We start from the raw sequence: 26395 nt of genomic DNA on the forward strand, positions 1-26395 counted from the left end.
TATTGTAGCGAAGAGATATTAACAAGCCTGCAAGTTGTATACAAAAATTATTTTTCAAGAGCAAAATCATTTAAAATTTTTTGGACTCAGAAAAAACTAGAGGACATTACCGACGAATTAGAACAAGATCAAATTATTCGGACTCAACACAATAACAATCACAGAGGAATTAACGAAACCAAATCACACATTTCCCGCACATCCTACTTTTTCACAGGAATGAAAAGCAAGATTACGAAATTCATCAACATCTGTAAGCTTTGTCAAAAAGCTAAGTACGAAAGACATCCATATAAACAAAAGTTTAAACTGACTGCAACTCCTAAAAGACCGCTGGAAATTGTTCACAAGGATATTTTTATCATACACAACAAACATTACCTAACACTTTGTGACAAGTTTTCCAGATATGTTTGCCGATGGTGAACCCGTGGCTGTTAAGGTGGAGTTCGATGCGGACGAGTTGAATCCCCTGGAAGATATGGTCGTTGAATGCGAACCGGACGTGGATAAAATTCTGAAGGTGGAGGAAGTGGGTGTTGTTTCGGAAGTAATTGCGCTACCTAAGTTGGAGATTTTGGAAGTTAACACTGCGCAGAGAGAGGAGTAAAAGAGGAAAAGAGGAAGACGACACAACAGAAGACCTGGGCTGTGAAGACGCGGAATCAAACGAAGACGGCGAAGATGTATCTCAAGAAGAGCAGAAGACTGAGCAGACGGAGGAAGATAATAAACCAAGGAAGTTTTTGATACCGGGCGTGTTCGATGAAGTTCCTGTGGTTGGTTTTAGGTGCTGTGGCTGCAAGAATAAGTTTGATACTATAAAAGATTTGAAGGCGCACGCATTGACAGCACATTTCCACAAGAAGCTCCCTAAGGAGCAACTGGAGAAACGAATGCAGTGCGATATTTGCTATAGAGTTTTGCTTTGAAAAACCACAAAACAATAGACACAGTAAATTTTCGCTGCAAAGCCTGTGGAGACCTGTTCCGGAGTCGTCGAAGAGTGTGTCTCCATCACGAACGCATTCATGGCCGCAATCCTACAATTTCTGGCCCATCAAAAATTTGCTGTGGCTGTTCGGAGCGGTTCGAAACCGACGAACAACTTAAGGAACATTCTGTGACAGTTCATTTGCCGGAGAAACCTCCACCGGAGCCCACTCGACCCTTCATCTGCAATGTCTGCTATCGCAATTACCCCACGGATAGGCATCTGTACGGTCATCAGTCCCGAATGCTCAAAGCAACCAAGAACCATATGTGCGTCGAGTGTGGTTTAAGGTTCAAGCATCCTGGTCTGCTGCGGGATCACGAAATTACACACACGGGAGAGAGGGCGTTCAAGTGTTCAGAGTGTCCCGCGACATACAACAGTAAGGAGAGCTATCGTAAACACATCAAGCTCCATAGCGATCCGGCGAACAAGTACAAATGTGACATCACTCAGAAATAGAACAAACCCATAGTAGCATAAAAACAAATCTAATTTTATATTTACGTAACTTATACTAAGCGTAGTTTAAAAAGTAAACTATTCATAATTACAATTTAATCAACCACCAAATTCTGCGAAAATATTCTACCAGTGTATTTGCCACTCTGAAATTTTCTGAGGTCACATTTTCCGCCGTCTGCTCAGCATAAAATTATCATTTTTTATCCCGAATTTGTTCAGGCGCATTAATAACTACTGCGCAATCGACGATATGCAGAATTATCTCAGGATATACGCTGATACAGAAGACGAAAGTTAGAGGTAGGTTTTAAAGTTAATATTCCGAAAGCATATCGCTCATTAAATTTTGATTTTTGAAACGCATATCTTTCCGATTCCACATCTTTATATGGTGATATGGTGGGGCCCTCCTTAGCCGTGCGGTAAGACGCGCGGCTACAAAGCAAGACCATGCTCATGGTGGCTGGGTTCGATTCCCGGTGCCGGTCTAGATAATTTTCGGATTGGAAATTGTCTCGACTTCCCTGGGCATAAAAGTATTATCGTGTTAGCCTCATGATATACGAATGCAAAAATGGTAACTTGGCTTAGAAACCTCGCAGTTAATAACTGTGGAAGTGCTTAATGAACACTAAGCTGCGAGGCGGCTCTGTCCCAGTGTGGGGATGTAATGCCAATAAGAAGAAGAAGATATGGTGATATGAAACAATAAAGATGAATCAGCCTTTTAAACATGGAATGCGTCGAAGGTGAATTGAATCCCATAGTATCGTGAAATAGGGAACCAAACATTGATCGGTCTGCAGAGCACGGAACGGTCGCCAAGCTGGAGCCGATCGTTGAAAATAAATATGTTAGCTCGGTACGGCAGCTGGTGGTAACCTAGACCATACGATTGTCACCACGAACGCAAAAAAGTTACTCTAAAATGTCAGTTACAAACTTGATCCAAAACGATCTCGTTGAACAAATTCTCGATCTGTGTGAAAGTCGAGCAATAACTGCTCTGTCGTGTGCAACCTAAGACCGTCAGCTAGAGCCGTGGAGACATTTCGATTCTGGATCCCAGTAGAACATCATATGGAAGAGCCGAACAAAGGGAAGATCCATCAGATACAGAAGATTTTGGCCTGAAACTTCTACGGTAGAAGGCTGAATTTCAGCATGTATGTGTATAAATCAGGTGAGTTCATTTACAATCAATCAATACATATCATGTTTCAACATTTTTTTTTATTTCAGCAAGTTGGAACGTATTGCCCATCGCCGCCTTTGCAGATTATGTTAAAGGAACTGTCGCTATAATATGCTAAGTTGTAGCTATTTTTCTAACGTTCACAAAAATAAAAATGTTTAACAAAAGTGTTTTACTGCTTTGTTTTTGTTTTTAAACCGAACAATTTATTCTAAGCAAAACAAAATTAATTCTACGAATACTATATTCGATATCGCCACTTTATACTATTTCAATATAAATGGAAGTTATACTAATCGAGTATAATCAGCACAAATACGAAGCCGGGGTCAACCAGGCAAATAGCCAGTTAGAATGACTTCAAACCTATTTAGTATAGATTTTTCTCAGAGTGTATGTGGTTGCAGTTATCGGCATGCAAAAGGACTCAAAGAACACATAACTGCCGAGCACACCGCATAGCGTCCCCACAAGTGCCCACATTGTCCGGCGAGCTACGCGCGCACATCCGGTCTCAGTTCGCACTTGCTCAGCCACAGCGTACAGAAGCTTCATCGGTGTCCATTGTGCGGAAAGGAATTCAAGCGGTTCTCGGAGTGCAAACAGCATGTCAACTTTTTCCACCACAAGCTGAAGCCATTTCCGTGCTTCTTTTGTCCAAGGCAGTACCCGCGAAAAGACTATCGCAAACGGCACATGGTTAGTGCGCACGCGGAGGAGCTTCGTAATAATCCGCTTCCGCCGGTGGAGCTTTTCGGTAACCCCCGATGGAACGAACTCAAGGCGAACGCGGTTCCTCCGGTGCAAACGTTAAGTTCAACATAAAGTTGCGGATGCAGTCAGTAGTGACGCTAAGCACAATGTTCGTACTTGAAATCGTATTCCGGAAGGATGTGATTAGGTTTAAGTATTGTTGTTTGGTCGCTGATAGTTAAGTATAAGTCCATTGGAGAATGAAAGAGTGTTGCAATATAATTTTTATTTCAATATAATATCCATGCTACAATAGATCTAATAACTGGTCACAGTGGCATATCTGAACAAGAAGAGAAATAGGGGGAAAGACGGCTTTGGCAGCTTTTGTTCTATTTTTGGCAGGGGGGTTTTTGTCGACCGAATTTTATGAAATTTGGCCACAATATTCTTTGATATGCAAAGAATGTTTAGGCCAAATTTGAGCCTAGTCAGTCATAAAAAACCCCTCTGCCAATAATAGAACAAAACCTGCCAAAGCCGTCATACCCCCTATATTTTTATTTTTTATTTTTATTAGAAATAATTTTTATTTAGATAACACTTCCAATAAAAGTTTGTTTTGCAGAAGGTCATATCACTTCCAAAATGTAATTTCCCAATAAAATTGGCTTATTCTAATACACACACTCATCTAAAAAATATCAATCGATAATCTGCAGATTCATATCATTTCTAATAAAATTGGCCACCGTGTCAAGCACGACATTTTTTCAGCGGACTCGTTCATCAAAAAGGGCAACATCATGGCTACGTCCGAAATTTGGAAATTGGCCAACGCGGCCACAATGTGATTTTTGAGTCTCTCCCGGTGGTGGTGGCTCATTTCGTTCATGATGATGTCGCTAACCGGGCGGAACTGTGCCCAGTTCATGTAGGCGGCGGTGAGGGCACCGGCTGTACCTCCTATAGCGAGGCCCTTGCACAGTGTTCGATTTCGTCGATTTCACGATCAAAATTGAATAACTTTGAAACCGTTGGTTTTGGACGTTTGGTGTCTTCTACAAAGTTTTTAGGCATGAAAAGACGCATCTTTTGATGTAATGAAATTGATGATTAATCCACCTACAAGTGAGATACAAAATTTCATTTCGCCAATAACATGAATAGAGAATTAATTTCTTCAGAAGAGGTGTAGAGTTTAACATTGCGAGAAACTTCGTAGAACATTCCGAAGCTCTATCTACTAAAGGTATCGAAATATAAGCGTCATCCGAGGATGACCCCCTTAAAAACAGTTTTTTTAATTAAACTTTTCAACAAGATTTTTTACATTTTCATGATATTCTACAAAGTTATTCGGGTCAACAAAATACGCATTTTGATTACTGTAGAGAGTTTCTACCTTTTAAACTAAAAAAGTTATTTAAGTTTTTCTATTTTTTTTAGGCTAACTTTTACCTTAAGTAACTCCTTCCGGCGCAAAATGGCGCAGTTGGTTCAGATGGCATCTGAAAGTCCTGGCTTTCTGCTACAACTGACATGTGAAACCCCTTGTAGGCAAGAGTGGGTAAGGTATGTTACATTCAGAGGAAGTGTCCAATGTATTGGAGTTCGAAACACTCGATTTCACGATCAAAACTGAATTACTTTTAAACCTTATAACTATCTCTCTCTATCGGCAAGGATGCCTACAGCATCCATTAACTCTCGCGTATTGATTGGCATTTTAGTCCTCAATAGTGCGCCTTGTACAAAGACGTTTCGTTTTCAATATATTACGAAACTTTAATTCAATTCAGGATCCCTACCTCCTGGAACGATGCTTTGATCTGATTGAAGCGTCAATTTTAAATTGGTAACTGACGGTTGGAAATGTGCAAAGCGATCGAAAATTTATTATGGATTATTTGTCATCATTTTATCAGCTTGTATAACCAACTGATAAGAGATTCTCGGAAGCAATGTAATAACGTTGTCAGATTGAAGATACTCGATAAGCGCTACCAATAGACTAGATTTGCATTTTCATATTTTTCCTTTCTTGTACAACAAAGACTTGAACCGTTTGTTTGAGAAACATTTTTGGCCAAAGTCTTACTGGCTGATTCACTGCTCCCCGGCAGTTAAGATTTGTCGGGCCACGTCCATGCGAATGCTGGGGTAGGGGAAGGAGTTGGACAACTACCTAAGAAAGATGCACACTCAAGAAAAAAATGATCATTTGATTCATGTGCTCGGCCTTAACTTAACGCAACAATCATTTAAAATGCACTAAGCATGTTATGTTTCGTTAACGCCAATGCAATAACGATACGTGATCGTGCAACAGGTACCATCAAATATAATGTTGTATTACGTGCTTGAGTGCAGCATTACATTTGTTTCTGTGTACTTCCTTTAGTATATTACAGAGCGTTAATGAGTGGATGATTAAATTTGTTATGACTAAATCATTCAACTTTATGATTGAAGATTATGATTAATGATTTATTCATTTTCGACAATGATGAATGACTATGCTTAACGAATAAATTAATTTTTGACAATGATCAACGATTATGATTAATGAATAAAACGTTTAAAGTATGAATAACGATTACCGATCGTGATTAAATGTTGAGACAATATGTGTATGATTAATGATTAATGACTATGGATAATCAAATTAAATGATTTGCAAAATGATCAATAATCTAGTAACCTATCTACCAAATTGTGTCATTAAAAGGTATAAAAATTGTATGAATATGATTAAAGATTAATGAATAAAAGCGATGAATGCAATGATAAAAATTAATGATTGATGAATAAACTCAAAACATTAGTGATTAATGATTAAATGTAAAATTCTATGATTAACGATTAGTGATTAATGATTGAATCGTATTTTTTGTACGATTATGATTAATGAATAATGATTAAATAACACATTATGTATTAATCATGACTAAATCTATGATTAATCACTAATGCTCTGGGTGAAAGTAATATAGTGTAAACTTTAAATTATAAAAACTTGAACACTATAAATGAAAATAAGAAGTTGGCCAAATTACCCCGACGCCCCCTCTCCACGTCAATTTTTTTTGCACTGTTTCTGAGAATCTCGTATCGATTGCGTTAAAAGATATTTTGACGTTTTGCCTTTCTCGTATACTAAGTATACGGTAAAGGCTATATGATCGCTCAAAAAACCAACTTTTTATAGAAGGCCCGGAGACCCATAGTGTTATATACCGATCGACTCAGCTCTACGAATTGAGGTGATGTCTGTGTGTGTGTGTATGTCACTCATTTTTCAGGTACTTATCCTTAACCGATTTACTCGCAACAAGTTGCATTTGACACAGAATACTGTCCCATTGTTTCCTATTGAATCGGACTAGATTGGACTATGGGCCAGTTCGGACTATGGGCTCAAGAGTAATGGCCAAAATACTATTTTTATAATGCACGAGAAAGGCACCATCACCGCTAGGTGGATTAATCTGGGTTTTTATTGCGTTCGTTGCTGATAATGATAAATAAGCGACAACACATTTTTGATTGCTATGCATCATCTCTTACCGTCAGTTACTAGTTTAAAGTTGAAGCTTTAGGAAGACAACGTTCCAGGAGGTAGGAATATTCTAATATCCTGTATTGAATTAAAGTTTCATAATGTATTTAAACCGAAAGGTCTTTGTAGACGGTGCACTATTGAGGACCAAAATGTCAATCAGTACACGAGAGTTGATGAAAGCTGTATGTACCCTCGCCGACAAGGAGAGCATGAAAGTCTTAATGGAGGAGTCCAGTTCCGTTACATCCTCGGTAGCTGCTAATTTTCGTGTAGCCGCAAATATAGGGCCCTCTACATTGATTGAAGGTGCAGCCAATGCCTCGTCGTCCTCCGCCAAGAACAGCTCTACACAGTTACACTCGGCTAGCGACATCATCATGAATATGAGTTACCTTGACCAGGAGACGCTTAAAACTCGCATTATAGCTGAGTTGACCGATTTCCCAATTTCGAACGAAGGCGAACTGTTGCCTTTATTGAGCAAAACTGGGAAAAAAGGTGCTATGCTAGACGTGGTGGCCAATTTTCTTAGAACTGAAAAGCATATGCAGATTCTCTAGATTGGTGCGTGTAGGGGTAAAGGTGGTAAACGAACAGTTATCCATACAATTTAGATTGTATTATCAATTCAGTAGAAAACCGAATCAGCCGCCAGCGAGGTTAACGCATGGATTGTGAGAAAAATCCATCTTCGCTAATCGCCCATTTAGGTTTTCTACTGAATTGAAAATAATACAAGTATACCTCGATATCGAAGCATAAAAATTTGAAAGAATTTTTTTTAAGTTTTCAGTTATTGAAGTGTAACAAAAAAAATTATAAAACCAACCGTGTAGTGATATTTTACTTACTTATGGATCCTGTACACCTCCGGTGGTGCAAAGGGCCGACTTGAAAGATCTCCATCCTGAGCGTTGCCCGGCTATCGCTTCGTATTTTGGTGCGTTCACTTATCTGCCTGTTTTTCCAGATATTTCTTAAACTCGCAAAGGCAGCCTTTGCTTTCTTGATCCGTGCGCCTATGTCACTCTTGGTACCGCCGTCTGACGCCATTTGGCTACCAAGATATTGGAAGCTTTCAACTTTCTCCACTGGTTGCCCGGCTACTGTGAAACTGGAAGGAGTCACCGTGTTTACATCCAACGATTTGGTTTTGTTGACGTTGATGACTAAACCTGCCGAGGAGGAGCGCTCGGCAAGGTCGTTGAGCTTACTCTGCATATCAGAGCGCCGTTGCGCGAGGAGTGCAACATCATCCGCCAATTCGAAGTCATTTAGGTGCTCCATGGTTATAGGCTGCCATAACAGCCCGCGGTTTGGTTCACGGTCAATCGCATCTACCAGAATCTCATCGATTACGATGAGGAACAGTAACGGTGATAGAATACATCCTTGCCTCACACCAGCTACGACCCGGATAGGATCGGACAGGACCCCATTGTGCAGCACTCTACACGAAAAGGCCTCGTACTGTGCTTCGATGAGGCCGATGATTTTCTCAGGAACCCCCTTGCGTCTCAGGGCACCCACATATTCTCGTGATTGAGACTTTCGAAAGCTTTTTCGTAGTCAATGAAGTAAAGGGACTCTTGGAATTCGTTGACCTGCTCCAGAATGATGCGGAGCGTGAGAATATAGTCCACACAGGACGGCACGGAATCCGGCTTGCAGCCGCCGGAGAGTCGCATCGATCTTCTCCTGAATCCGGGCTAGGATAATTCTCGCTTAACTTTTCAAAACGACCTAAGTAACATTTTTTCATGAATTAATTTGAATACAGCAATCAATAGCTTTCGTTTTGTTCTGTTAATTGCGGTATTCAAACTAAATCATGAAAAAATGTTACTTAGGTCCTTTTGAAAAGTTAAGCGAGAATTGTGCGATGTTAAGCCACCCGGAGACAGCCCTGGATTAGAAATGATCGTTGCTGCTGCTACAGCTGACCAGCTGTTTGATGGTCGATGGCAAGGGCTCTAGCTGGATTTTCGCACTACTTTCGCTGTAAACGACCATACCTACCTATGTGGATCATCAAGAACGATCACCTTCGGCCGGCGTGAAATATGAGTTGCAGATAGCAAAAGCCGAGAGTAGAGAACCATCGACTGTGAGAACCATCGAGATGGATTGGAGATGCTGCGGACCAGAGAGGGAGATACATGTCCATCGGTCAACAGATGACCAGCGTTTCGGTGGGAGAAAGTTAGTTGGTTTATCATTAAAAGTTGTAAAATAAAGTAGTTTGTTCTAACTGTGGTAGTTTAAAGCAAATCGGAGTGTTATGTGTTCAAATTAAGAAATCTACCGAACAAGAATTGAATACTCTACCGTCGTTCCCCAAAGGCCAGGAAACAATTGCTCCAGTATTCCAACCAGTTGGAAGTCAGCAAGGAAAGAGTCCCACTAGCTGATATCGAAGGAGGTAAGCTGACTGCCCAACAATAATTTGCCCAACAAGAACTTTGAGAAAGGTACACAGCAACAAAATGCCTCGCCAGTTATCGCATACAGTCAGGTCACCCTTTTGGGCACCTTCACTAAGATACCTTGCATCCAGTCGACCGGGAAAGTTGCGGTGTCCCAGATATTACGAAATAAATGATGCAGTAGTTGAGCGGATGTCATGGGGTCAGCTTTGAGCATCTCGGCTGATATGCGATCGACCCCTTGGGCTTTATTCGATTTCATGCTTTGGATGGCTGTTTGAATCTCTAGCAGTGATGGAGCTTCGGTATTGACGCGTGTTATACGTCGGATCCTAGGCAGATCATGCCGAGGTGGTGATGGCCTGGCTGGCACTTGAAAAAGTTGATCGATGTGCTCGAACCAGCGTTTCAGCTGGTCAGTTGGGTCGGTCAATAACTGATCATTCGCGTCTTTCACAGGCATCGTTGCATTCATCTTCGCCCCGCTTAAGCGTCGTGAGATATCGTAGAGGAGGCGAATGCCCCCGGTTGCGGCAGCTCTCTCTTCTTCGTCGGCCAGAGAGTCTGCCCACGCTTGCTTGTCCCGTCGACATGAGCGTTTTACTTCCTTCTCAAGAGCCGCGTATCGTTGACGGGCTAAGACTTTGGCTCCTCTGGTTTTTGATCGCTCTATCGCGGCTTTGGCTTCTCTTCCTCCAGGTCTCATCGGTGATCCATTGGCATTCTTGATGGCGGTCCATTGGTCTTCCACGCTGCCACCTTCCGGAATATCTGCAGCACGCGTCTCCAGTTCTTCAACGAAGGACCGTTTCACCGTGATGTAGAGATCAGTACAACAATATAAAAAAAATAGATTGGAATAACTACATATAAATTCAGATTTTTAAGTTATTAGTTAATTGGGGAATAATAATGAAAAAGCGTGATATGCGCGAAAAGAAAAAAAAAAAAATTCTGTCTATATTATTATGTTCGAAAAGTTATTAGAGTTTTACTCCAAGAGAGAGAGCCCAGAGAAACAAAGGCATTTGAGCGGAGCGAGAAATTCGCTTTACTTGATCATAGAGGTAGAAGAAGGTAGCTCAGTTTTGTGACGATAGTTATATACGCTAGGAGAGGAATGAATTCTGTCATCAAAAGAAAAAAGTAGAATCATGAAAAAAAAAATCACAGCGAGATATGGGATGCAGCTCTCAAAATAATTTTCATAATTTCAAAATGATATTAATTTACAAAAAATTTATACCATGAGGTTAAAATTTTGATAATGGATGCAATTTATGTTCAGTGTATTATTGGAGCTTTCACTAAATCGAGTTATCCTCGGCTCACGAGCATTGCTGACAACCTAAATGTCAAATGTGTATTTTCCTGTTTTCTTGATTCCACATGTCTTGTTGTTTGAAAAAGTTCGATGTAGAGATGTCGTAAAATCCTGATTAATCGATTAGTAACAAATCGATTACTCTCGATCTCTCTCGATTATTGAATCGATTAATCGTTAGGTAATGAAATGATCGATTCAAAATTAATCGATTATTACAACGATTAATCGATTAATCGAAGTAATCGATTAATTTACGACATCTCTAGTTCGATGAATAAACACACGTTTTTATAAGTTTCAAATCCAAACCCGCTTTTTCCTATCCGAAATCTAGTTCCGTCCTTAGTTTATGGGCCTAGGATCGTTTCCGAGTCGCGAAACGGTCGTATCAAGTGGATTCCGGTCGTAGTGTCGCGAAAATAGTGAAAATGGGGGAACACGAGAAAGAGGAGTTCTACCGCGTTGCGCTGTTCGACGGGGTGAATTTTCCGGCGTGGAAGTTTCGGATGCTCACGCTGCTGGATGAGCACGATCTAGTGGAGTGCGTGGAGACCAAAATAGATGTTTTTCCGGAACTCAAAGTCGAAACAGGGGAAGCGGCAGCAGTGGTTCAGAAGAAGGAAAAGGCTTTAGAAAAGCGGCAGAAGATAGATAAAAAGTGTTAAACGATAATTGTGTCGCGGATCCATGATGATCAATAGGAACATTTGCAGGGACGGACAACCCCAAAGGAAATGTGGGATTCGTTAGTGAAAATATTTGAGCGAAAAAGTGTTGCAAAACGGCTGCATTTGAATCGTCAGCTACATGAGCTGAGATACATGGGTGGTAGTCTGCAAGAACATTTTGTGCAATTTGATCGTTTGATTCGACTTTTCCGTAGTGCCCGTGGTGTGATGGATGACATTGACGTAGTGTGTCGGTTGCTTCTTTCGTTGGGCTCGGAATACGATGCAGTACCCAAGTAACAATTTCCATGCTTCTTGGATTTATTTAATTCTTATAGCGGATTTATAATAGTAATCACCATAACCAGCTGCTTAGTTTTATTGTCACTCTTATTGCTATCAATAAACCTCCTATAAATATGCTGAAAAGGCTTCAAACGTCAAACGCCTATTGACTTTATGAGCAGCTCTGCGGTTATGATGAAGAGCGTAATAAATCCTATTTTCAAAGCTCGAATAAAGCCACAATTTATGGTCGTAATGTGGTCAAATGAATAACCCTAATAAGAATATTTGCATTGCAAAGAGTTTATAACGGTGTTTAATAAGAGCAACATTTTTCTGATCGAATTCTCTGATGGCCATATTGGAAACGGAGAAGCATTTTCAAGTCAGTGAAATTTTTCACTGAAATTCATAATTAGACGATGTTTTCATCGCGTGAAATACTTTTTTGGTAATTGATTTTCGCTACAAATATATTGAGGTAGATTATCGACAAAATCAGCGGTGATTTATGATCATGCTGTTATAATTATTTTACATTTTTTGCCCAGAACTACATCATTTTGAGGGCGCATGATGTTCAATCTTATTTTTTCACTAGCTTTTACAATGAAACCGAACGCGCACCTCATTTCAATGAAAGTATTTTGAAAAACAATCCTGAAAAAAATATTTTGCAGTCGTGCTCATCATGATTTTTATCTACAATTCATTTTGTTATTGGCGATTAAAGGTTGCATGAAGAAAAAGAAGTCGAAGGATGATATTAGAAAAATATTGCACGGGGAAGCATACGGAAATTTTTTTAAAACTCTTCTCAAAAATTCTAGAAGCGATTTAATTAAAAACGGAAAGCATTACGGAGTTGGACTTTTCTTATACTGTGTATTAGATATGATATCATAAAATAAAATTTGAAATCGAAAAATTGCGTTCATTTTGCAGTAGAAGGATAGTCCAACCCCGTACTGCTAACCGTTTTTAATTAAATTGCTCCTAGAATTTTTGAGAAGAGTTTTAAAAAACTTCCCGTATGCTTCCCCATGCAATATTTTTCAAATATCATCCTTCGACTTCTTCTTCTTCATGCAACCTTTAATCGTCAATTATTTTTCTGCAGAGTTTTGTTTCTCTTTTTTCAAAGCAACATTTTTGACAGCTGCCGCAGCCAAATTCCTTTTTTTGCGGGTGGTTTGAAAAGGGTTCCTAAATACTTTTATAACAGGTTTATAGTATAGATAGTGGAATATATAGATGAGCGAAGATAAATCCTCTGTCTCCAAACGAACTGTCAAACGTGTCTCCAAACGAGCATGACGTCACGATTTCAATGGAAACGTTAAGGGCTGTGACGTCATATGCGCGTGTGCACGGGCAAAAAAATCGACTCAGCCATGCTTTCGCTCATCTATAGATTCTACTATCTATAGTTTATAGTGGTTATCTAGAGAGGGCCACTTGGCCATATCTTACTCTTATAGTGGTCATCAGAAGGTTGCCGTTTAATAGTTAGTTTTATTGTTAGATCTTATAATTTGATCCTGAAAACCATTCCTAGAGCGGAATAAAACTTGAAATGTTACTTGGGTAGTCACATCAATTGAGTCGCAACCGGAAGAACAGCTAACAATGGATTTTGTGAAGAGCAGGCTTCTTGATGAAGAAATAAAGAGAAGAAGCACAGTGTCTGGTACAAATTCAACAAGAAGTGAATCGACCGCGTTTGCCGGTACGGGCAACAAGCAAACGAAGAAAAAAAAATCTTTAAATGCTTTGGTTGCCAAAAGGAAGGGCACAAACTGGCTGAATGCCCTGAGAAGAAAAAGAATAACAATGTGAGATCATTTACCAAATCGTCATTTACCAAATAATAAAAAGCGGTAGCCATATGACCACCATGCCCGTTATCGAGGTACGTTGGCATGCAATTGCGATAAACTTGGGATACCTGAGAATGTCCTTGAGGGATCAGAAGGACATTTGGGGTCGATGTGTGCAATGTACCTTAAGAAATTCTAATTAATTAGATTAAAATTATTTTTATCGAGGTACGTTGGCATGCCATGCAATTGCGACAAACTTGGGATACCTGAGCATGTCCTTTAGGGATCAGAAGGACATTTGGGGTCGATTTGTGCAATGTACCTAAAGAAATTCGAATTAATTGGATTTAATCTGGAATAATTGACTTTTTATTAAATAATTTGATTAAAATTATTTTTATCGAGGTACGTTGGCATGCCATGCAATTGCGACAAACTTGGGATACCTGAGAATGTCTCTGAGGGATCAGAAAGACATTTGGGATCGATGTGTGCAATGTACCTTAAGAAATTCGAATTCATTGGATTTAATCTGGAATAATTGACTTTTTATTAAATAATTTGATTAAAATTATTTTTTTCGAGGTACGTTGGCATGCCATGCAATTGCGACAAACTTGGGATACCTGAGCATGTCCTTTAGGGATCAGAAGGACATTTGGAGTTGATTTGTGCAATGTACCTAAAGAAATTCGAATTAATTGGATTTAATCTGGAATAATTGACTTTTTATTAAATAATTTGATTAAAAATAATTTTATCGAGGTTCGTTGGCATGCCATGCAATTGCGACAAACTTGGGATACCTGAGAATGTCCTTGAAGGATCAGAAGGACATTTGGGGTCGATGTGTGCAATGTACCTAAAGAAATTCGAATTCATTGGATTTAATCTGGAATAATTGACTTTTTATTAAATAATTTGATTAAAATTATTTTTATCGAGGTACGTTGGCATGCCATGCAATTGCGACAAACTTGGAATACCTGAGAATGTCCTTGAAGGATCAGAAGGACATTTGGGGTCGATTTGTGCAATGTACCTAAAGAAATTCGAATTAATTGGATTTAATCTGGAATAATTGACTTTTTATTAAATAATTTGATTAAAATTATTTTTATCGAGGTACGTTGGCATGCCATGCAATTGCGACAAACTTGGGATACCTGAGCATGTCCTTTAGGGATCAGAAGGACATTTGGGGTCGATTTGTGCAATGTACCTTAAGAAATTCGAATTAATTGGATTTAATCTGGAATAATTGACTTTTTATTAAATAATTTGATTCAAATTATTTTTATCGAGGTACGTTGGCATGCCATGCAATTGCGACAAACTTGGGATACCTGAGAATGTCCTTGAAGGATCAGAAGGACATTTGGGGTCGATGTGTGCAATGTACCTAAAGAAATTCGAATTAATTGGATTTAATCTGGAATAATTGACTTTTTATTAAATAATTTGATTGAAATTATTTTTATCGAGGTACGTTGGCATGCCATGCAATTGCGACAAACTTGGGATACCTGAGCATGTCCTTTAGGGATCAGAAGGACATTTGGGGTTGATTTGTGCAATGTACCTAAAGAAATTCGAATTAATTGGATTTAATCTGGAATAATTGACTTTTTATTAAATAATTTGATTAAAATTATTTTTATCGAGGTACGTTGGCATGCCATGCAATTGCGACAAACTTGGGATACCTGAGAATGTCTCTGAGGGATCAGAAGGACATTTGGGGTCGATGTGTGCAATGTACCTTAAGAAATTCGAATTCATTGGATTTAATCTGGAATAATTGACTTTTTATTAAATAATTTGATTAAAATTATTTTTATCGAGGTACGTTGGCATGCCATGCAATTGCGACAAACTTGGGATACCTGAGCATGTCCTTTAGGGATCAGAAGGACATTTGGGGTCGATTTGTGCAATGTACCTAAAGAAATTCGAATTAATTGGATTTAATCTGGAATAATTGACTTTTTATTAAATAATTTGATTAAAATTATTTTTATCGAGGTACGTTGGCATGCCATGCAATTGCGACAAACTTGGGATACCTGAGAATGTCCTTGAAGGATCAGAAGGACATTTGGGGTCGATTTGTGCAATGTACCTAATTGATATGCATTTTTGAACTATATATGTATATCTCATCGGTTTTTAATTTAATTTTGAATTAAAAATTGTTGGAAATGCATTTTATACAATATCCGCTTTTTCTGTATATTGCCTACTTTAGGCGTTAGCTCTTATTTATGTTTTGGTGTGTATTTAGGAGTTTTCTAATGCATTTATATGATTTTTGGCCCGAAATCACGCTTTTTAGTATAAAACTGCCATTATTCAACTTAAGTACAGGCATACCTCGATAGTACGTACACCTCCGTAATTTTAGTGTACGTACTATCGAAGCGTACGTACTATCGAAGCAAAAAAATATCGAACAAAAAAAATTTTTTTTTGCCTTTCTATTTATTTGGGAGTGATGTAATATTTATAAAACCGCTCGGAAGCCAAAATTTCGATAGAAGGCTCTGTATTCTAAGCAAATTTATATTTGATATAGTACACAACGGAGCAGCATGACTCAGATTTTTCTTGAAATGGTGCCTACATGTAGTATTGCGCAAAATGATCATCCTTGTAAATGTGAGGCTATTGTTTTTATGAAATATTGTATGTTAATGCTTCGGAACATCCATAAATTACGTGATATTCGTGACGTTTCAAAGATATGTTACACATCATGCATAATTATGCATGTTACTACAAAAAGTGACGATTGGGGGTGGATCACAACATTTTTACGTGACGTATTTTATGGATTCCACCTATAAATTTTATGTAAATGAAAAGGTTGTCCTTAACTGTCACTGTAGTTGCGATTCTATTGGCTCCATTGACGCTTCCTTACCAAAGCGATTTTAATTTTCTCGTCTGTAGAATCGTTTATGCCTTTCTCGTACAACAATATGTAACGAAAAGGCTATAAACTGCAAAAACGATTTTTTGATAGGAGGCCTGGAGGGCCGACTTTTATATACTTGATCGGTATCAGCTTGATGAATTGAGGTACCACTGGTGTCTGTCGATAAAGTATTTAAATCTAAATCATTGGATGTTGATCTACTCACAAACTGCAACTAGCGTGGATCTCTGGCCAAAAAGTGCGACGTGGGATAATTTTTGGCAACATGGCCACTATTCAACACATTCTCGGCCAAACATAAAGATACTTTTTTTTTCTGAAAATGTGGGTTTGTTCTTCAGGAAACTAAGGAATTACTCCAAGAACACCCTCTGAAATTATTTCAAAACTTTATTTGAAATTTGTTTTGACATTTATAAATATTTTCCTCTGGAAATTCCTTAGGAAATTCATTCAAAAAACTTCTTATTTTCAATTTTCTCCTAGATTTGTTTCGGATATTCTTCTAGGTAAATCCATCAAGATTTTTTTGAAACTCAAACTCAAAGCAAGAAATCCATCGTGATTTTTTTTTTCAAACATTACTTTAGGAAATTCTTCAGGAAATCCTTTCGGATACCCCTATTCTTCCTGAAAAAAGAGCTTCCCGGAGCAGTTCTTGAAGGAATTTTCTGCAGAATAATTTGAGAAAATTCTGTGGGAATTCCGAAACGAATTCCCGGATAATTCTTGAAGAACTTTTCGGGGGAACTTTAAAAGGGATTTCTAAAGGAGTTCTTGAAGTAATTTCCGGGGAAATTCTTGGCAGATTTTTTGGGGAATACATGGAGGAATTTCTGGAATAAAAAGTGGGAGAGTTCCTCGAAGAATTTTCGGGGTTATTGTTTTAAGATATTGCTGCGAATTTCTGGAAAAAATTTTCGGAAAATACTGAAGGGCATTTTGGATGATTTTTTATAGAAATTTTAAGCAGAAATTTTGAGAATGGCTGCAGGATTTTCCGGGAGAATCCTTTAAATAATTTCCAGAGGAATTTCTTGAGGAATTTTTGTAGGTAATTCCGAAAGAGTTTAGACCAGTGGTGGAAATCTGTGAACCTTGTTCATAAAACAAGAAGTAGGCCATGCAACATACTCGCGAACACTTGTTTTGCTTTATCTTGTGTACCTACTACGCAGAGAAAACAGAAAAGCGAACAACGAAAAATGTTTGTGGAGCTTCGCGAGTCATTCGGGTTAATTTGCAAAATGTCATAAACCAACCTCGGAACATGATTCTCACGGATGTTCGAGCAAGAACACATTTGTTCATTGTTTTTGTGTTTATGTAAGTGAAATTTATCGATTTTAAGTAACCTCAAATACTCGCGATCGTGATTTTTACTCGTGAAAAAAATACTGGCCTGCTTTTTGTCTTTGCTCTGCCCGTACACGCGAACAAATCGAGCGCTAGAAAAAATGCAGGCAGTAGATTCGCGCGAGTATGGCATTTCTGGTAAATAACACTCTTTTCTTACTCGTGACTAAATTTAATTTTTGTAGCCAGATGAATTTGCAGACGAATTTTGCATGGAATTTCCAAGAGAATTCCCGAAGAAAAAAAAAACGGGATCAATTTTCCAGGACAGTTCTTGCAGGAATTTCCGGAAGAATTCCCGAGGCGTCAGTATCAAGGGCTTCCACCTGAGTTTCTGAAGAAATTCAATGAGAATTTCCGGAAAGACCTCGAAGTAATTAATGGAGAGATATTGATGGAATTTCTGGAGTAACTCCAGAGATAATGCGCAGAGGAGTTTACATTGGAATTTCTGAATGATTTTCTGATGGAAGTTCTGAGAAAGGGTTTATGGAAATTTTCATGAGAATTCCTAAGTGAATTGCTGAAGAAATTACCGAGAACATAATGGAATTAAGAGGATATATTTGGAAGGATTAACGAAGAAATATTTGGCTATAATTTAAGATGAATGTTCGGAGAAATTTCGTAAAAATTCGCGGAGAAATTCCTAGAGGAACTTCCGTAGGAATTTCTAAAGGAACTTCCAGAGTAATTCCTGGAGAAACTTTCAGAGATATATCTGGAAAAACTCCCGTAGGAATTCCCGGAGAAACTTTCGGAGGAATTCCTAGAGGAACATCCAGATAAATTCCGGAAAACTTGTAATACACGAAATTGATTCACGCTGACTCACGCCACTGCCACTAGGTGAGAATGATCTATCACGCCTCACCATCGATAACATTTCAATCGGCGCGCAGGTCTCGATATAATATTGAGTTTAATCATGTATGGAATTTTCGACCAAACTACCAAGGTATCCCAGGAAGAACCATTATTGGGAGGAACTACTGTTTCAGGATAAACTTCTTCGGAAATCCCAGTAAGACGTCTCAGAGGAAATTTTCGACCAAACATTTTCATAAGACGAGTTTATACAATCCCATTTAATTCCACCACTTAATTGTACCTTGACAGATACGTATTTCGACCTCAACCGTAAGGTCGTCTCCAGTGTCTCGTACTTGACTCGAGTCAAGTACGAGACACTGAAGACGACCTTACTATGATATGGAAAATGCTAATATCATCTTCCAAACTTGGACGTACATGTTCATGATAGCATTAGAGGCGAAAGTATAGAATTGATAGTTCCGTTAGGATATGGCAGGCATGAAGAATGTTTTTATAGAAGTCGATTTGAAAGCGAGCGGAGGGCAATATTTGTGATGGCACATATCACACGACCTTCCTTCTGCCAAGCTCCCGTATGAAGGGGGAGGGAAGAATATCAGTGTGGAAGCTGATATATCTCCACTGGCTCCAGCTTCCACACTGATATTCTTCCCTCCCCCTTCATACGGGAGCTTGGCAGAAGGAAGGTCGTGTGATATGTGCCATCACAAATATTGCCCTCCGCTCGCTTTCAAATCGACTTCTATAAAAACATTCTTCATGCCTGCCGTATCCTAACGGAACTATCAATTCTATACTTTCGCCTCTAATGCTATCATGAACATGTACGTCCAAGTTTGGAAGATGATATTAGCATTTTCCATATCATTGTAAATCGTTTAACTTCACGTAGAAGTAACACACACGAAATCATTAATTTAGTTCAATCAAAGTTAATTGCCTATTTCCGGGGATTAAACCACCCGACTTGGACGTTAATTTACAATGTTATGGAAACTCATATGTGAATATGTACGTTATGTGGAAGATATTGATTTGAAAAATGTATTGGAGGTAACCACTTTCCCTTCGATGGGACTCGAAGCTCGTTCAGTAGCCGCTAGGTTGCGAAGGCCGACGGAGGTCCTTCGTAGCTTAGTTGGTTAAAGCACCAGTCTAGCGTACTGTAGGGTCATGGGTTCGAGTCCCATCGAAGGGAAAGTGGTTACCTCCAATACATTTTTCAAATCAATATCTTCCACATAACGTACATATTCACATATGAGTTTCCATAACATTGTAAATTAACGTCCAAGTCGGGTGGTTTAATCCCCGGAAATAGGCAATTAACTTTGATTGAACTGAACCTGAGTTGCGTGCTCTTGCCTACGCAATGCGGTCGGGTCTGAGCTTGACGACCGACTGGCAAATGCTTACACAACCTCACTTGATCAGTACCGTTGCTGATGAAGAATGTGTATAGCCGCCAGACATTCTAAATACTCACGCTCCTCTAATGTGGACGTGTACAATACACATGTGGAAGTATTGGCTTGAGAAATGGATTGCGAGTGATTTGACTATGCGTCCAATTTGGGAATCTCGAGCTCGTTCAGTAGCCGCTAGGTTGCGAAGGCCGACGGAGGACCTTCGTAGCTTAGTTGGTTAAAGCACCAGTCTAGCGTACTGTAGGGTCATGGGTTCGAGTCCCATCGAAGGGAAAGTGGTTACCTCCAATACATTTTTCAAATCAATATCTTCCACATAACGTACATATTCACATATGAGTTTCCATAACATTGTAAATTAATTTAGTGTTACGACCTTACTGTTGAGGTGTAAATACGTATCTGTCAAGGTACAATTAAGTGGTGGAATTAAATGGGATTGTACAAACTCGTCTTATGACAAGTGATGACATTCCACTAAAAAGCTCAGAATAATTTTCTTGACAAAAATTTTCCTCTTTTTAGTAACGCTGCTGATTTGTTTCTCAAGAAAAAAAAATTGTGGAACTAAACTTAATTTAACAGTAAAATATCTTGCCGAAAATTCAATTTTATGAATCACCATTCCCATGATGGATTTAATTTACTCCTCGGGGAAATATTTTCTGGTCTATCAGATAAACTAATGCTTGGGGAAGAGTTCTAGAACTGGAGTTAATTTCCTTGATAGATTAAATTATTCATAAACATAATTGTTCAATTAAGTGGATAGCTAATCTGCTTGCTAAGAAAATCATACCTATCAAATTTCAATTATTGCTGATAACACTCTTATGCCGATGACATACTGACGCGAGTGCGTGTGCGAACGCGTCCAAGACAAAAGAATACCTCTTGCTGATATTCTGCTTTATGAGGGCTTGGACGCGCTCCGCATCGCTCAGCTGTTTCAGATGTTCCTTCAATTGTTCAAAATGATAGTATATTATGTGTTAAGTAAGACTGGTAATTATTTATGACACGCTGCTTTTTTTCAAAATTTTGCTACTAAATTCGTTATAACCTCACGATGGTGTTTAAATCAGTTGTAAAATTATTACGTGACATATGAAGGACCCCGCGTGTGTCATGATCAAAGTATATTCAAATTTTAACTAAAATCACAGAGAACAGACATACAAGTCCGTTCTCAATCGTGTGTAAGGGATTTAACGCACGTTTTGAAATGCAACACAAGTGGCAATCTCGTGGAGGCGCTGGCATCGCATAGTTTCTCTCATCAAGAAGCTGTCAAAATTTTAGGCGCCACCACCCACCATGGACATAAACACTCTGGTTTCAATTCCATATATGATGTTTCTTTCTCACACTAACGCACGTGATTTCTCTGCCATCAAGGAGCACATGGTTTGTTTTGTGAAGAGGGAAAATCCATTAATTGCGTAACACCAGAACGATCATGTATGATCCCTTCTCTCCTCAGTTACACTTTTTGTATAAATTATGTAGAATTTTGGTACTGATTTTCACACCTCAGGCAACCCCCTCACTCCTCTAAGCGTTATGTAATTTATGGATGTTCCCTGAGATGTTTCGTTGGTGAACAGCAGCTACCACCTCTGCCTGTATTTTCAATTCTTTTGAATCTTTACCATTCTTTCCATTAGCCACAGTCATCGTCACAGCCAGCAGCGAAGCACTAAAATGATGAAAAGGCCATAATTTGTGCTCAAGTATATTTATGATGATTTATGAAATCTAACTAGCGTTTCCGGTAGTGAATAATTGTCTCTCTTCGGCATATATTTATTCACCAATATGGGAAGTGGCTATAGCAGAAACTCTACTTGGTAATACAATCAAATTGCTTGAAGGTACGAAAATACGTTTTGCTGAATTTGTTTTATAACCTTATTGGTTCCATAGTGCATGAAAAATAAACATCAACAGTTAGCATGTACTGGAAGAGGCGGCAAGCTTGGTATCATTTTGGCGCGCAATGTTTGTTTGATGGAATGTGACAGCTAGTACGCACGACGTCATAAAAGACACCTAGCGCCACCAAACGACGTATTGCCACAGTCAGTATTCTAACGTACTCTGATTTAAACATCTTTTTGAATAAAATTTGTTCTAGCCTGGATGTCTGTTATCTGTGCTAAAATCGGAGAGAAAATTGAACGATAAAATAAAAAAAAAATTTGTACGTACTATCGAGGTAAAATGTACGTACAATCGAGGGTACGTACTATCGAGGGTACGCACTATCGAGGGTACGTACTATCGAGGTATGCCTGTATAAGGTTTTATATATGTTTCCGGCCTAGAATTTTCCAAGGAATCCGATTCCGTAGAGTTATCTAACATATAAAGCGTTTTGAAAAGTTTAGTATAAGAAAGTATGGGAAATTTTGAGGTACGTTGAAAAACAAATATAATTCCGGAAGGTACGTACTTGGTACATTACATTAGCGATAAAATTGAGAAGTTTTACGAAGATTTTCGAAAAATCGACCGTCTATTCAGCAGGCCACCGATTTTCTAGGAAATATTGAGGTACGTTCAAAATCCCCGGAGGTATGATGAATTTTATGATAAGTGGCCTGCCAGCTAGACGGACATCAAAATAACGGGATGAAAAGTTAGCAAATTTGTCTTCCTTTTTGTTGCTAACAAAATCAACTCTAAATTAATGATTTCGTGTGTGTTACTTCTACGTGAAGTTAAACGATTTACAATGATATGGAAATGCTAATATCATCTTCCAAACTTGGACGTACATGTTCATGATAGAATTGGAGGCGAAGGTATAGAATTGATAGTTCCGTTAGGATACGACAGGCATGAAGAATGTTTTTTTAGAAGCCTTCATACGGGAGCTTGGCAGAAGGAAGGTCGTGTGATATGTGCCATCACAAATATTGCCCTTCGCTCGCTTTCAAATCGACTTCTATAAAAACATTCTTCATGCCTGCCGTATCCTAACGGAACTATCAATTCTATACTTTCGCCTCTAATTCTATCATGAACATGTACGTCCAAGTTTGGAAGATGATATTAGCATTTCCATATCATTAACAAAATCAAGACAAAATTTTCAAAACGACTTATCTGCTTTTGTAAACAAAGATTCAAACGATGATTTGAAGAATCTGATAGCTCTCCCACGCAAACCAACACCATCAACAGGTAGCGGCATCCTTCCCCTACCTATTGATGGTGTTGGTTTGCGTGGGTGAGCTATCAGATTCGTCAAATCGTCGTTTGAATCTTTGTTTACAAAAGCAGATAAGTCGTTTTGAAAATTTTGTCTTGAAATGTTTCGGGATCTTTGTCATTGTTTTCTCTGACAAAAACAAAGCTTTGTCGTTGGTTCTCTTTTGTCGCTTGTTTCGTATGCGCATTTCAGAAAAAATGATTCCCTGATAACAACGTTAACGTTTTAGCAAAGATTCGAACCTTTTAAATTCAAACAAATTTTCTTTTTGTTTCAACAATGTGAAATTTTGCTTGCTTTTAAAAACAAAAATAGTTTCTTATTACCGCCAAAACAAAATGAAATTCTGTTTAAATTTATGTCCAATATAGTCATATTTACAAGATTTTTTTCTGTATGTTTAATATTCTCAACACTGAACAGTGGACAACTTCCAGAAGTATCGTTTTGAGAAGTGTCCAGCATTTGGAGGTGTTCTTCGCTGGGGGAACCCCCCTACTATATAAGGTTTTACGTAGATTACGTCGACTGGTTGTGTCTTACACACGCACCCCATATTTTTTTTCATTCGGAATAAATCACACATCTGTACTCGTTTTTACAGGTTTTCCAATAAAAGTTTGTTCGTTAATCTCGTTGCACATAACATAAAATGTATTTTTCTAGTAAAATTGACTTATATTCTTATACAGTATACCCCCGCTGATCCGACAAATGTATAGCCGGACTATCGGAGTTCCTCTCGTTAATCCGACTGTCAAATCCATACAAATGAACCAAAACAAAATCAAAGCACAAATTTGCAAACTGACAGCATAATGTGTTTAAATGAGTGTTGATACTTTTTAATCCGGAAAATTTCGAATTAGCGAGACTAACGAGTCGTCGGACTAGCGAGGTCCGGATAAGCGGGGGGATACTGTACATGCGGCGTTTTACAGCAGATGAATCTATTAACGCATTTTCCCAAAAGTACACGCGGCGCTCCCCACAAGAAACGACGCACCGAGCTTTTTGCTGCCCGTATACTTGATTTCTATGGGGAGATAACATTGCGGCGTTTCCTAAGGTGGGGTTGTTCCTTTCGAATGTGGAACGCCGCATGGAATCTTGTGCAAATGCGCTTTTGGAAACATTTCAACAGCCTCGCGGTGAATCGTATTGACAGCATCCTACAATACGATATGCAGTTTCATATCATTCATGATAAATTTGGTCACCGTGTCAAGCACGACACGCTTTGTCTCAGTTTTGTTCAGGAACACATCACAGCTTTGTCAGAAATTTTGAAATCGGGCAACTCGGCCAAAATGCGATTTTTGAGCATCTCCTGTTGGTGTTGGCTCAGATTGTTCATGATGATGTCGCTAATCGAATGTAACTGGCTGCCTTCAACTCCACTGGAGGATTTGACACCACCTGAAGCTCCTAGGGATGCACCATGGAATCAATATTTGCGTATAAGGTTAGGAAACCTGATACCGCGGGTGTAGAAGTACTGGACTCCTCCATTAGGACCCTTATGCTCTCCCCTTGAGTGAGGGCACTAACAGCTTCCATAAGCTCTCTAGTATTGATTGACATTTTGGTCCCCTATAGTACGCCGTCTGCAAAGATCTTTCGGTTTGAATATATTACGAAACTTTCATTTAATACAGAAAATTAGAATCAAGATCCCTACCTCCTGAAGCGTTGCTCCTTTGGTCAGCGTCAACTTGAAACTGGTAACTGACGGTTGGGAAAAATTGCATAGCGATCCGATATTTATTGTGGAATCAGTGGTGTAGCCACTGATTCTACAATAACCACCGCCCTCCCCCCCCCACGGACAAAATTTTTAGGAGAATTTTTTTTTCGAACCCTTTTAAATAATTTTTTTTTTCAGAAAAACCGACCCCCCATCCCCCCCAACCAAAATTTTCAAGCTACGCCACTGTGTAGATTATTTGTCATTGAATAACTTATCAGTTTATAACCTACCGATAAGACATTCTCGGAAGCAGCAAAAAATCTTGACAAATCAAAAATACACGATACTCTCATACAATTGTCCGTACAGCGAATGCTCGAATTCAAAACCATTTCTAAAATATATATATATATATATATATATATATATATATATATATATATATATATATAAATATATATATATATATATATATATATATATATATATATATATATATATATATATATATATATATATATATATATATATATTATATATTTTTATTATATATATATATATATATATATATATATATATATATATATATATATATATATATATATATATATAAAACTCAATGTTTGTATGTTTGTATGTATGTTTGTATGTATGTTCCAGCATAACTTCGGAACGCATTGGCCGCACCAAATTTGGAACACTCATTCTTTATCTTAAGGAGACGACGATAGGGGGGTTATGGATGCTGTTTGGAAAAGGGGGAGGGTGTGGGGGAGGGGGGGGGTATTGCTTAGTCATCCATCAACTCAGTGTACCTTCTGAACCCCTTGGTCGATCTCAACCAAATTTGGAACACTCATTCTTTATCTTAAGGAGACGACGGTAGGGGGGTTATGGATGCTGTTCGGAAAAGAGGGAGGTTGTGGGGGAGGGAGGGTATTGCTTAGTCGTCTACCAACTCAGTGTACTTTCTGAACCCCTTGGCCGATGTCAACCAAATTTGGAAAACTCATTCTTTATCTTAAGGAGACGACGATAGGGGAGTTATGAATGCTGTTCCGAAAAGGGGGAAGGTGTGAGGGAGGGGGGGTATTTCTTAGTCATCCATCAACTCAGTGTACCTTCTGAACCCCTTGGCCGATCTCAACCAAATTTGGAACATACATTCTTTATCTTAAAGAGACGACGATGGGGGGTTATGGATGCTGTTCGGAAAAGGGGGAGGGTGTGAGGGAGGGGGGTATTGCTTAGTCATCCATCAACTCAGTGTACTTTCTGAACCCCTTGGCCGATCTCAACCAAATTTGGAAAACTCATTCTTTATCTTAAGGAGACGACGGTAGGGGTGTTATGAATGCTGTTCCGTAAAGGGGGAAGGTGAGAGGGAGGGGGGGTATTTCTTAGTCATCCATCTACTCAGTGTACCTTCTGAACCCCTTGGCCGATCTCAACCAAATTTGGAACACTCTTAAGGAAACGACGATAGGGG

The 26395-nt window shown here is 38.8% G+C and overlaps 2 protein-coding genes across 2 annotated transcripts; both read left to right on the forward strand.

Annotated features, from left to right (window-relative positions):
- Window positions 1-409: 409 nt before the first annotated feature.
- On the forward strand, window positions 410-2725 carry LOC134204787 (zinc finger protein 782-like). The gene is given in 5 exon segments (XM_062679587.1): window positions 410-532; window positions 585-921; window positions 924-1759; window positions 2174-2642; window positions 2702-2725. Coding segments are annotated over 3 exon segments (993 nt in total). The 3' UTR covers window positions 1457-1759; window positions 2174-2642; window positions 2702-2725.
- A 283-nt stretch (window positions 2726-3008) lies between these two features.
- LOC134204788 (zinc finger protein 575-like) lies at window positions 3009-3479 on the forward strand. The gene is made up of 2 exons (XM_062679588.1): window positions 3009-3047; window positions 3117-3479. Exons 1-2 carry the CDS (start codon window positions 3009-3011, stop codon window positions 3477-3479), a joined length of 402 nt encoding a protein of 133 aa, XP_062535572.1.
- The last annotated feature ends 22916 nt before the right edge of the window (window positions 3480-26395 follow it).

Source organism: Armigeres subalbatus, unplaced genomic scaffold (assembly GCF_024139115.2).
Source record: "Armigeres subalbatus isolate Guangzhou_Male unplaced genomic scaffold, GZ_Asu_2 Contig899, whole genome shotgun sequence".
In the NCBI taxonomy this organism is placed as follows: Eukaryota; Metazoa; Arthropoda; class Insecta; order Diptera; family Culicidae; genus Armigeres; species Armigeres subalbatus.

Bases quoted from the DNA above. Each gene is read 5' to 3' on its own strand.
- LOC134204788 (XM_062679588.1), top strand. From the start codon at position 3,009: ATGACTTCAAACCTATTTAGTATAGATTTTTCTCAGAGT. The intron at 3,048-3,116 runs GTATGTGGTTGC...CACACCGCATAG, and splicing joins GTATAGATTTTTCTCAGAGT to CGTCCCCACAAGTGCCCACA.